The 13,162-nt window shown below is 38.0% G+C and overlaps 1 protein-coding gene across 1 annotated transcript in view; it reads right to left on the reverse strand.

Annotated features, from left to right (window-relative positions):
* DPY19L2 (dpy-19 like 2) overlaps positions 1–11,405 on the reverse strand; it is a 91,476-nt gene extending 80,071 nt beyond the window's left edge. The window contains exons 1-4 of the mRNA XM_021699335.1: positions 11,030–11,405; positions 6,810–6,834; positions 5,377–5,464; positions 3,387–3,524 (exon numbers count right to left, since the gene is read on the reverse strand). Coding sequence (XP_021555010.1) covers positions 3,387–3,524; positions 5,377–5,464; positions 6,810–6,834; positions 11,030–11,405 — 627 coding nt within the window. The remainder of the gene's footprint in view (positions 1–3,386; positions 3,525–5,376; positions 5,465–6,809; positions 6,835–11,029) is intronic.
* Between the last annotated feature and the right edge of the window lie 1,757 nt (positions 11,406–13,162).

Consider the following 13,162-nt stretch of genomic DNA (forward strand, 5'->3'; position numbering starts at 1 on the left):
TGTAAAAAAAGAATTATAACTGATATCCTAAAAAAGGAGAGAAAATGCAATAATATAAAAGCTCAATTAAAACCACAAAAGGCATAGAAAGAATGGAAGTAAAAACAGTAAAAAGAACAAAGGCAACAAATAGAAAATAATAACAAATATAGTAGATATCAATCCAACTTTATCAATTATCACTTTGAATGTTAATGATTTAAATGTACCAATCAACAGATAGAAATTGTCGAAGTGGATCAGAAAAGAAGACCCAACCACATGTTATCTAAAAGAAACCAACTTTAAAAATGAATACACCTATACATTAAAAGTAAATGAATGGAGTAAGATATACTACACTAAAACTAATTAAAAGAAAGTGGGAGCAGCTATACTAATTCCAAACAGAGCAAACTTTACAATAAGAAAAGTTATCAGGGGGCGCCTGGGTGGCTCAGTTGGTTGAGGAACTGCCTTCGGCTCAGGTCATGATCCTGGAGTCCCGGGATCGAGTCCCGCATCGGGCTCTCTCCTCAGCAGGGAGCCTGCTTCTGCCTCTGACCCTCCCCCCTCTCATGTGCTCTCTGTCTCTCTCATTCTCTCTGTCTCAGATAAATAAGTAAAATCTTAAAAAAAAAAAAAAAAAAAGAAAAGTTATCAGGGGTAGAGAGTGGTATCACATAATAATAAAGGAGTCCATTCTACACAACATAATCCTTAATGTGCATGCATGCATCTAACAACAGAGCATCAATAAAATTGATATATCTCTAGCCAGCCTGAGGAAAAAAGAGGACATGAATTACAAATATCTGAAATGAAAGAAGAGGACGTCACTACATATCCCATGGACATTAAGCAGATAATAAAGGAATAATAAAAAATCCTTTGCCCATAAATTTCACAATTTGATGAACCAATTCCTTGAAGGACACACTCTTGCCAAAACTCACATAAAAAGAAACAGACAATCTGAATAGGACTATATTAAATTTAATTGATAATTAATAACCTTCCAAATCAGAAAGCACAAGGCCCAGATGGAGTCACCAGTGAACTGTACCAAAGAAAATATACCAGTTCTCTAGAATCTCTTCCAAAAGATACAGCAGAGGCAACACTTACAAACTCATTTGTTGAGGCCAGCATTATGCTAACATCAAACCAGAAAAAGGTATTATAGAAAACTACACACAGTATCTTTCATGAACATAGATCCTCAAAAAAAAAATTAGCAAATCAAATCCAACAGTGTATAAAAATTATACACCCTGACCAAGTGGGATTTATTGCAGGTATGTAAAGCTGGTTCAAAATTTGAAAATCAATTAATATAATCCATCATATCAACAGGCTAAAGAAAAAAAATTACAAGATCATATCAACAGACCCAGAAAAAGCAATTGACAAAATTTAACACCTATTCAAGATCTTAAGAAAACTCTCAGTAATCCATGAATAGAGGGAACTTCCTTAACTTGATAAAGAATATCTACCAAAAGCCCACAGCTAAAATCATACTTAATGATGAGAAACTTGAAGCTTTCCCACTAAGATCAGGAACAGAGCAATGATGTCCCATCTCACCACTCCTGTGATGAGACGACTCAATAGAGGACAGGCTAGTTATCACAAAGGAGCACGTGGAAACTTCTTAGAATTATGAAAATGTTGTATAACTCAACTGTGGTGGCTATACAATTTTACACGTGTCAAATGTATAACTCAAAGAACGGTACATTCAAAACAGGTGTATTTTATTGCATGTAAGTTATACCTCAACAAAAATTAAATAAACAAAAAGTAGCCAGAGACAAGATATGTTCAGCACATATATTACTAAGGATTACTCTACAAAATACATAAGTTTTGCCAACAAATCAATAAGAAAACAACTACCAAGTAGTGATAAAGATTTATACAGGTTATTGATAGAAGAAAAATCTAAATGACTATTAAACATGAAAATATTCTTAGCTCCACAAATAATAAGGGAAGTACAAATTAAAATAAACAGTATATCACACCCATTAGAAGAGCAAAACCAGAAATTTTGATAAACTGAAATCTAATAAGGATATGAGGAAAAGTAAATACTCCTACACAGCAGTGTGAATGGCTACATTTGCTTCAGAGAGCAATTTAGCAATATCTGATAAAGTCAGCAAAATATATACTCTGTAACACAACAATTCTACTTTTAGAATATCCTACAACAAATCTTGCACATATACACATTTAGAAAACACATACTAGAACATGTGTTTTGGAACTATTTATAATTTAAAGCCTGGAAACAATATCCACGAGGAGGGAAATGTATAAATAATCTTGGAATTCATAAAATGGTTAAAATTAAAGAAAAAATATACATATACACAGCATTCAAAAATATAACGTTGAGGAAAAAGTTATGGAGTGTCTTATTCAGTATAAGAGCATTTATGTGGATTTACAAAAACAGATAAAACAATCCTTAAAAATAAGGAACAATGAAAACACATTACATTCATGATGATGATACTTGTGGGAATGGGAAAGGAGCAAACTCAACTGGGAAGCAAAACAAAGATGACTGACTGTATTTATAATGCTTTAAGATACCTGAAGCAAAAATTACAAGAGAGTAGCATTTATTCATTCGAGGTGGTTGATCACACCTTTGCTTATTTTCTCAAAGTTTCTGTAATTTTCAACATTTCAAAATCAAAAAAATAGTAATTTTAAAGCTATAAAATAAGAAGAAAAGTCTAAGAAGCACTAATCTTTAAAAATGTGCTAGATTCTGTGATAACTTAAAAGTAGTGCATACCATGACATCAAATTAGCATTTATCTTAACAGTTCAAAAATTGAACTTACTAATTTTTTGTCATTGTTCCAATTTCTAGAATCTGCAGACTACCATAAAATCCATACTCTTTTAGGCTAAGCACTGGAAGATATTCACAGACCTCTGACTATGTGACTAAATAAATCTTGCTCTATTAATGTAACTCCAAGGTCACTGGTCTGCTCTTAACTTTCAGTGCTCCTTCATGAGACCAGTATGTCCATTCACAGGGTCTCCAAAGCCAAGAGACCACCTCCATTTAGAACACATTTTGCTCTTTCCCATTTGGCTCCTCTGATTATGCTGATCATTACTTCCACACTAAGATTCGTTTCTTTGACTTTATGTAAGCATAGTTTCTGGGGTCTTTAAAATTTAGGAGAGGAATTTTTGATACTCATACAATCAATAAACCTTAAAGGTTCCCTCCTTTTATAAGGAGGGACATACAATGTCACATACAATCAATAAACCTTAAAGGTTCCCTCCTTTTTATAACATCATTGTACTTACTATTTTTATCTGATACAAACGGATCATTCTACAAATATTTTCCCCCAAATGGTACTCACCTCTGGATAAAGGTGGAAGCGTTTCACTGTATTAATTACAAGGGGATATTCAGTGAGCCTGTCGTTCATTATCATCCACAGTCCTTCCAAAAATGAAGGTGCTTCAATAATGGTCTTGAAGTAGGAATAATAAAGTCCCTTAAAAATGCACAAATTGTTGATGTAATTAAATATGAACATTTTTAGAACAATTTCTTCTGAATAAAAGGAAAAGGTCAATAATAAGACTTCCTAATTTCTCCTTGCTACTGCATTCTTGGGCTCAAAAAAAGGCATGCCTTTTCAGGTTATCACTGTGCTATACTTTCATACTTTCTGTATGTTTGAAAAAGAGTGGGAGGGGTGGTTAAATGCTTTAAGGAGTTTTTCTGACCATGGCTTAAAACATGAATACAATATATTTTTAGTATCAGCATGCCTGATTTTGCCACATTATGAGAGATGCCTAGAGGCTGAGATCTGATGAATTCTGGCATAAATAGAGATGCCTTCACGTCCTTGTGCAACTTTGTATATAGATAATTACTTTTTTTCCACCTCTTAAGAAATAACATGCAATGATCATAAGCAAAAATGAGACAGAACTTAATGCTTGCAACCTACTTCCTAGCTCCATCTAACAGCTCTGCACATGTCAAATGTTATGTCAAAATAAATGTCAATTGACTACTGTTGGTCATGACACAAATGCAGTCCTGCAAAAGGGATTAACTTAGTGTATTATTCCAGCACAGGAAATAATGACTTTATTAGGCCAGCAAAAGTGCTGTTTAGTTCAAATTCAGAGATTAACAAAAGCATGTGGTTTCATATTACTTTCTTCATCAATTTCCCGCTTTTTTTCCTAAAATCTAAAAGCAAATAAAGGGCCACACTGTTTGTAATACATGCTCCCAAAAACATTAGAAACAATCTTTAGCTCTACACTCATTCATGCCTCTACAAGGACTTGGTTTTAACAGATGAAGCAATGCCAGTGGCTACTAAGTTGAAGTTCTGCTTTAGCTGTCGTCTGAAAGAGCTTTTCCTCATATTTTTGATTGGTAAATATGAGGGCACATAAGGATTGTTCCTTTCGGCTTAGAAGGTAAGACAATACTACAGCAAAAGGATATTTAATATGTAGAAGTCTACATTTAGAGAAATAGGAAATACACAAATACACTTTTATTAATAACATCTACTGTTTGTGCCAGGTACTGTGTTAATGTGCTTCATTCATTATCTCCCTTCATAGTCAATAAAATCCTGTAAAGCTAGCATTATTTCTAGACAACAGATGAGATTACTGAGAATCAGAGAGGTTAACTGACTAGCCATCACACAAGGAAGCACAGACCTGCTATCTGAACCCAGTTATTTGTCATCAAAGCCCAGACTCTGCCACAGCTACACAATTTACTTAAGAATATCTTATATCCTCTCTTCGGAAATAATACCTATAAAATACTAAAAATTTAAATGCCATGCAAATGCTAATGTACCCATTTTTTCAAAGGATTAAGTGGGATATTAGGGTGAGATTTAAAAAGCAGTGGGTGAGGTACCTCCATTAGACAAATCTGCAGAGACAGAAAGTAGAACAGAGGTTACAAGGGGCTGGGGACAGGGGCATGGGGAGTTGGTGTTTAATGGATATAGTTTCTGTTTGGGAAAATAAAAAAGTTCTGGAGATGAATGGTGGTGAGGACAAGCAATTTCTGGTAACACTCAGTACCCCTATACCACTTCTTAAATGTTGTCTTTGCTCTCCTTCTTCCCTAGCTATTCTAATTGATCTTTTTTATATTTAAAAGAAGTCCGCATTAGAAAAGTAGAGTATTGAGGTAAGTAAAAGAATCCTAAAACCTTTTCTATTTACATAATAAACCTAGGTTATAGCTTGAGAAACAGTGCAGTTCAACAAAAATTCATTTCAGTTCCTAATAAATGTCTACCTTATAGTCTTACTGTTCTTAAACTACAAATTAATTTATTATAAGAAACTAACCATTTCAGTTCGAAAAGTCATCTCCCGTTCTAAAGATGATAGGTGGGAAAAATGACGATCATTTTCAAAAAGTGTTACTAAATGTATCCTAGAAAAAAAATGAAGCACCATATTCTAAGAATAAGAACATTTCAAAACCAGTACTAAAATAGTTAACTAAGTATTAAAGTACAAAAATCATAAAAGGAAAAAGAATAAATGAGATAATTTTATAATTTGCTTAGTAATTTGCATATTTTTAGGCATTTATGATTTCGTGTAGCACACAGCTGAAATTCCTTAACTCCTTGGTTCTTAATCGTAATTGTTTACTAAAACTCCTGTGGTATCTCTGCCCCTTCCACTCCATGCCTCTAAATCAAAGTTTAGAAAAAACTTAAAAAACCAAGTTTTTAAGTTTCACAAGTGATTCTATTGTAACAGTTTTGAGAAATGCCTCTGTGACTGTTGAAAAGCATTTGGAATATAATTTTAAATAAAATTACTTTAGATTAAAGCAGTTTAAAAATAGAATACCATGTAAGGGATCAACTTGCAAGTACCAAAGAACACAGAACTGTACTTCAAGATATTTGATTAGTGCAACTCAAGAAAACAGCTGTAGGCAGTGAAAATGGGAGCATATGTGGTAAGTAAAATTAGTCAGCAATTATGCTACCCTTAATTTACATAGTAGATGCTTTCCAAATAAATAGAAAGCCAAATTCCAAGTATCAACCCTGTCTTCCACTCACCTTGATTCACATGTGAGATATATGTCTGGGTAACAACAGCTATAGGAAATGTTTCTTCCTAGTATAGCCTTAGTTCTAAAGTCAAAATCTCCCTGCAGGGGAGACTATATGGCCAGAACAGCACTGTCCCAAAAGGATCTGATCCCACTCTTCCCAAAAGTAAAAATTCCTGAGTTCAGGTAGAAATGAAAATATATCAGAGGAAAAATATTGTTTTACTTATAATTTTTACAAATAGGTGACTTGTGTAAAGTAAGGTACATGTACACACACGCTGAAAGGCTCATTTAATCTGTATTACTACAGCTGAGGCTTTATTTTCATTTCTACCTGATTTCTAATTGACAGGTGTTACTAAAACTTTATTTCTAAGCTTATGTCACTAAGAACACACAATTACTGTAAAATAAGAGTTTAAGATGAAATAAACATGCAAAGTACACTAGAAAAGCTAGAGATTAAAGAAATAAAGTGGTGAATTCTTTGGTAACACAAAAATATTTTAATTCCTAAATACTATTCCTCTAACGCATCCATTTTGTAAATTCTGCTTCACGTGTTTTTTTTAAAAAATTACATGTATACAGAATGTGCACAAACACATTCTATACACATAGCAAGTGGCTATTTTATTGTATGCAAACAGCAATGTCAATTTTTAATCCAAATGTTTTTATTTAAAACTGAAACAAATCTTACCAGTGCAAAACTCCCACAAATGCAGCTGGAAAAACAAAAACAAAAAGTCATTAAAAGCTGCTTTATTATAATATACCTTTAAAACAACTATTTCAAATGCATTGCCTTATATGCCTAGAGAGCACACACAAGGAAGATAGCTAGCTAATTCTCTCTATATAAAATAGGAAAAATTTACAAACAGACATAAAACAAATTGTGAATAGTGTTTACCTCTGGGGGGGTTCAAGGAGCAAAGGGAAGCTTGGAAGACTATGTTTCATTTACATAACTTGCAAAAAAAGTGATGAAATTATTAATGATTTTGACCTTTTGGGGGGATTTTCACTTTATTCTCTCTTCTCCCTCTTTTTTCTCTATTTCTTTACATACATTTTTTAAAACAAGCACATATATACACGTGCTCAGCTCAATCCTTTCAGAAGTGACTCTAGCCTACAGGCTAGTTCACTCTAAACCACCTTCCCCATGCTCGTCAAAAATTGTTAAACGCAGGAAGTCGATTCCTCAGCAGCACATCTGAAAACCCCTATTTATGGAGTTTTGATTGCTCCCAGACTACTGGGAGATTCATCTAGAGTCGCCCGGTCTGCACCCTATGCAATGAGGCTTTATCAGAGGGTGTGGAGATGGGTAAAACAGGAACACTACTGTGGGTATGGGTGTTTCTGAGGAGCTGCAAACACTGTCCCCTCTGGTGGCTGGGATGCTGCTTGTTTTCAAGGACACCATAAAACTGGGAAGGGGGCACAGGATGAGGCCAAATTAAAAAGCCACAAACCCCACTGTTCTTACACAATTGCAATAGTGTTTTTGAATACATGCTCTTTAGGATGTTGTGAACCTCTGGTTAATTTATAAAGTTTTGAAAAGTTGATTCTGACAATTTTCCAAGCATTTTTGTCACTATCACAGAGGAGTGAATTTACTCAGCTATTCCTAAACTCCTGCCTCCCCTCCTATTTTATAATAGTACTATTTTATAATAGTACTTCTTATGGTTGTCCCAAATATACTTGGCAAGTCATTTTAACAAACCACCAACTTTAACCTCTTAAAAATTCAAGAAATTACCTTGACTAACAAAATAAATGTAAATCGATATATTAATAATAATAACAAATTATAATTTTGAAAAAAAATTCCCAATCATGCTTCTCCAGCTCTTGTTCTCCATATTCCTAACCATCCTGGGCTTATTCCTACCACTCTTCAGTACTTCTCAGAAGACTTGCTTGTTTTATACCATGATCAGCAAACTACAGCCCATGATCTGATTCTGTACTGTCCACAAGCTAAAAATGCTTGTCACATTTTTAAAGGGTTGTACAAATACGAAAGAAGAAGAATAAGCAATGGAGACCATATGTGGCCTGTGAAGCCTAAAATATTTACTACCTGGCTCTTTATAGAAAAAGTACATACTCACTACATATGTTAGCTCTTTCTAATATGTAATATACTCTGAACCACTTTGAAATTAAACCTATATCTTCTTTCCCAACTTGAAATGGATGTCCCTTTGATCAGGCTTCATTAACTTTAAGATACATACGCCATCCTATTTCAACCATATTTCTATTCTCTTTCTTAGTCTCTAACAATTACATGTACTGGAAAAAAACTCTTAAAAATTATGTTTAAGGAAAGGGAAAAGATCAAATACCCTATAAATCCATGTAGCCTTCCAAAAATCCTCAAAATACGCTTGTGTCTTTCATTCCCTCCCCAACCCCACATTCCACACCTGAAAAAATGGTAAAGTGTAATGATTCCAATATTCTAAATGCACGAAGCCTATTCCAAAGATGTGATAAAAAGCATGTCTCCTGACCCCTGTATCTGTCAATCTTACCTCTGAAAGTGGTAATCTCTCTGAAACAGAGATTATTTGATGCAAGCACTCCCAACTTCTCTTATATCTACTTTAACATTTCTCTACATATTAATCCTCATTTTTCTACTCCCTACCATCTCAGCAAAGGAAGTATCTCTTCTCTTTTCCAGTTAGCTTCTCAAATTTGTTCCTGTAATTCCACCCTTCTCAAAATTCCAAGACTTTGTTCCATCAACTATTTCCTCTCTTGGAACCTGAATCTCACCCTCTCCCCAAGACCTTTCTCTACAGCCTTCAATTCTCCTAGGCATTAAAACACTTCCGTTGATCTAAAAGCCCTTCAAACTATGACATATTCTCTCCCCCACCCAACCCATAACCCCATTTGCTGACAAGATTTTTAGCCAGCTTCTTTCTTCTAAGTTCTTACAACTTTTTTTTAAAAAATGACCAGTGACATTTTAGTTAGCAACATCAATGGCCTCTTTAAACTCTTATGTTTTTCAAACCTCTCTGCAGCATCTGACCAGATTCTTGGATTTCTTCATCTTTTATTATACCAACTCTTCCAGTTCTTCCATGCTTCTGACCACTCTGTTTTTATATACTTTTCTGACTTTTCCTTTTCCTCTCATCTCTTAAAACTAAGTTTAAGAGGTTTTCCCAAATATCTCTGCTTTGCCCACTTTTCTCTCATTGGGAATCTTAATCTTAAAATTTTAATTCACTTTTACGTGGATAATTTCCAAATCTACAGTCCTCGTTGCTAAACTTTCTCTGTCCCTGTCCTTCCACCTCACCACTTACCCAGCCCTCACAAAATGCTTCCATTGACTCTCACCTCTGTCCTCTCTTCTCCATTCCTGTTGTTGCTACCCTCTCTAAAACCACTATTGCCTGGATTCCAGTATTCAATTTTTTTTTTTTCTGCTTCTTTTTTCCATCCATCTCCAGTCTATTTCGCAAACCACTGCTAGGCTAATGATGTCACTCTATTTAAAAATTATTCAATGCTAACAGTGTGAATGTACTAAATGCCACAGAATTATTCACTTTAAAATGGTTAATTTTATATGATGTGCATTTCATCTCCTTTAAAAAATTTTTTTTCTTAAAGAATCAATCAGTGCCTTCTACAGAATGAAATTCAAATTCCTTAAACCAAGTTTTGAATTAGATTCTCCACTGCTGGTCCCAGCCAACCTTTTGAACTTGACTTTCCACTTCCTCTTCCTTTTGTATCCTTCCTTTCCACCTTACTTTACCTTTATGTTTTCTCACTTCTTTGACTTCAATTATGCCATTTTACTGGCCTCTAATACTTGTTTTCTGCCTCACACATCCAAATGTTAGGCTTAATATCACAATTCCAATCCCACCTTTTCCTAAAAGTCTTCTCTGATCTCATTTCCCACCTCCAATCCTAAAGTATTAGTTTGCTCTTCTGAACTCTCCTTAGCACTTAATATACTCAGTCATTATTTCACCCAGCACTCACTGAGTGCCTTCGCTCTGCCAGACACGGGTGCTCAGGAGCTTGTGTTTGGGATGGCAAAACGGCTCCAGTACCCAAGACCATTCTGATTCTTGATGTGGGATGTTATCTGTTGCCGCAATTAGACATCTGATAAAATGTAAGTGTGAATTCCCATCTATTATTCCTCTAGTACTTGTAACACCCCAAATGTGGAGACTCGTTGTTCTTTAACATCAGCAGTCAACTTAGGATGAAAAGAAATCACAACTTACATTAGCAGACATTTCTCTACGTTTCAACGTGTATCAGTAGCCAGTCTGACCAAGGACTAGGCTCAAATTTGATTCTAATACAACAGCAATAACATTTAAATTAACTCTTAAGCAACAGAAAACGAAGAATGTAAATAAAGAAAAATCTTTCAAGTGCTTAAGTTAGAAGAAAATTCCCCAAATCTAGGCAGTGAAGTTCCACAGCAAAATGAACGTAAATGAGTACTGACATGAGGCTATTGTCTAATTTGACCTTATTTCCACTATTAAAGATTCTCAACTAATTAAACCAACACTTTATTTTGCTTTAAGGTGCAAGAGGAACATGTCTGCCCCCAAGAACTAGCCTATCATTTTTACAGCCTGCGATAAATGGCTGCCCTGAGCAAAATGGCATTTTGTTGGTGACACAGGGGTGATCACTATGCCCCCAAACCCTGGAAAATGTTTTAAAACAAGATTAAAGGGAGCTGGAATTCTTGTCAGCGATTTTCCCGACCTTGGACCTTGTCATTAGGACTGCCCAGCTTGTTTGTTAAGCTGATCTTTAAGACTCACCCAAACCACTTGAAACCCGAGGCTCAGAGGGCATCCTCCGCCCCTGCCATGGGCTCTCCCGGCCTCTTCTGCTCACCTATGCCCAAAGAGGTCCTGCTGTTGACCTGACGTCTCCGCAGCTGCTGCACTATGTCGCGGAGCTGCTCCAGCAAACAGGTGAGGAACTGGAAGCGGCCAAGAAGAAGGGTCTTCGCGATCACCTCCATTTGCATGTAGTTCTGCGCGTTCAGATTTCGGGTCCTCCTCGGCGAGTAGTTCCGGGCGCCCCCCGGCAGGTTCCCCCCGCCTACGGGCAAAGGAGGCTGCGGCTTTTCCACCTCCGCCTGCGGCTCCTCCATCTCCGGCTCCCCGGCTCCGGTGGCCCGGCGCCGCCGCCTGGACGGCACGGATCGGGAGGAGTGCGCCGGCCCTGAAGCCGCTTCTTTGAGCTTACTCCTCGTCTGCCCGACCATTTTCTCATAGTCCCTGTTCGGAGGGAGCTGGGTCTCTGTCTGGCGCCGGCCCAGCCCAGTCGGGCGAGGTCCGCAGGGGCCTAGCTCGGCTCACAGCCTCAACGACTCGTCCCCGCCACCGTTGCGGGCCGCCCGGTCGTCATGACGACCGGGAAGCCTGGAAGGCGGGGCGTGAGATCCAGGCCTCCCTGCTCTGCTCGTGCGTCCTCCACGCGCACCGCGCACCGTCTCGGCGCGCAGCCCACGCATACAGCCCCAGCGCTCTGCATCACGTGCATCCCCCAGGCGCGTCGTCCCCCGCGCGGCGCCGGCGCACTGCCCCACGCAAATCCCCGCGCGCACCCTCGCAGGCGGGCCGACCTGTGCCCCGGGGGGCTCCACGGTCCGGCTGGCGGGGAAGCAGAAGGAGCTCTCTCTGATTTACTTCTTTTTTTCGAGTTCAGGCGTAGCTTTGTTATTTTTACCAAAAGGTTGCACGTCTGGAAGTAATTAAAAGGGAAAGAAATCTTAGTTGAAAGAAAGAACCATAGAAAGAGAGCAAGGGAAGAAAGAGGTGCGCCTCCCACTTTGGGAACATCTCTCTCCCCTCCTATGAACACCTTTGCAATGGACATTAAGTGTCTCCTACATAGAGGGATTGGCCCAAGGCCATAGGCAACATGTGGCAGAAAAGGCTGAGCCAGGTGAGTCTAACCTCAAGGCTTCGGGTTGGCACTAGAGTTGATTGATACCGCCTTTCCCCTTGGAGGGCGGCATTTATAAATCCATTCTTGAAGTATGTGGACCTTGAAATTGAAAGTTATTTTATCAGGCAAAAATGTGTTTATTAAGGAATAGCAGAGAAATGCAATTCAGAACATGCAAGCTATGGGCAAAACGATAGGCAAGTACAGCAAAGGAGAGGAACTTATGAGAAGGAGACAGTTGAGCGGGGTTATTTTGAACAGAAACCCATTGGAGAACATTAAGAGTGCAGGGTGATGAGGATTTCTCATTGGCGGAGTTGCTGGCTTAGCAAAGTTCTTGTGGGAGATAAAATGTACATCTCTTCCTGTTAGGGCTTGTAATTGAGGATTCTTTCTAGTTCCATCTTCGGTTGTGGTCTGTAATTCACCTCCAGTGGTACAGTGAGGGAGCTCCCCCTTCTGGCCCATAGACTCCATTTGAAATGAGGTTTCCCGTTACTAATTTTCACAAGTGAAAGTATGTGTCCCAACAGTGTTGCTAAGATAGAATTCCTTGGGCATAGAATCATTGTGCTCAGTGCTCTCACCTTCCTAAACCAGACCCTACCCAGCCTCAGAGTCGCTACAATAGCCAAACATGCCATAGCAGCTAGCAAAGATGGACGGGGTTCATTGACATTTTCCATGTCCTCTGGCACCGCTGGAGTCCACACCGCGTCACTTCCCATCTGTTTTGAACTCCCTCATCCCCACCTCCCCCATGTGATAATCTATGGCTCATATGGTCAGATTAATTTTCCTGATACAATATCCCTCAAAAATATTCATGGTTCCCATAACCCACAAATGAATGTAAACTCCTTAGCTTGCGCATCGGTGCCTTCAATAATCTGCCCCAATCTGCCTTTTCCATTTCTCTGGACACAGATCTTCCAGTAATCTTGAGTGAAGTGCAAAGCATGAGACTCGGTAACTATCCCTTTACTCATACCAGAAAGCTATTCCCTAGTCCCTTAGCTTTTTTATCCATTTCTCCCTGCACATCTCTTTCACCTTCCAAGCCCCAGCCCA

This window comes from Neomonachus schauinslandi, chromosome 12 (assembly GCF_002201575.2).
Source record: "Neomonachus schauinslandi chromosome 12, ASM220157v2, whole genome shotgun sequence".
NCBI classification, from domain to species: domain Eukaryota; kingdom Metazoa; phylum Chordata; class Mammalia; order Carnivora; family Phocidae; genus Neomonachus; species Neomonachus schauinslandi.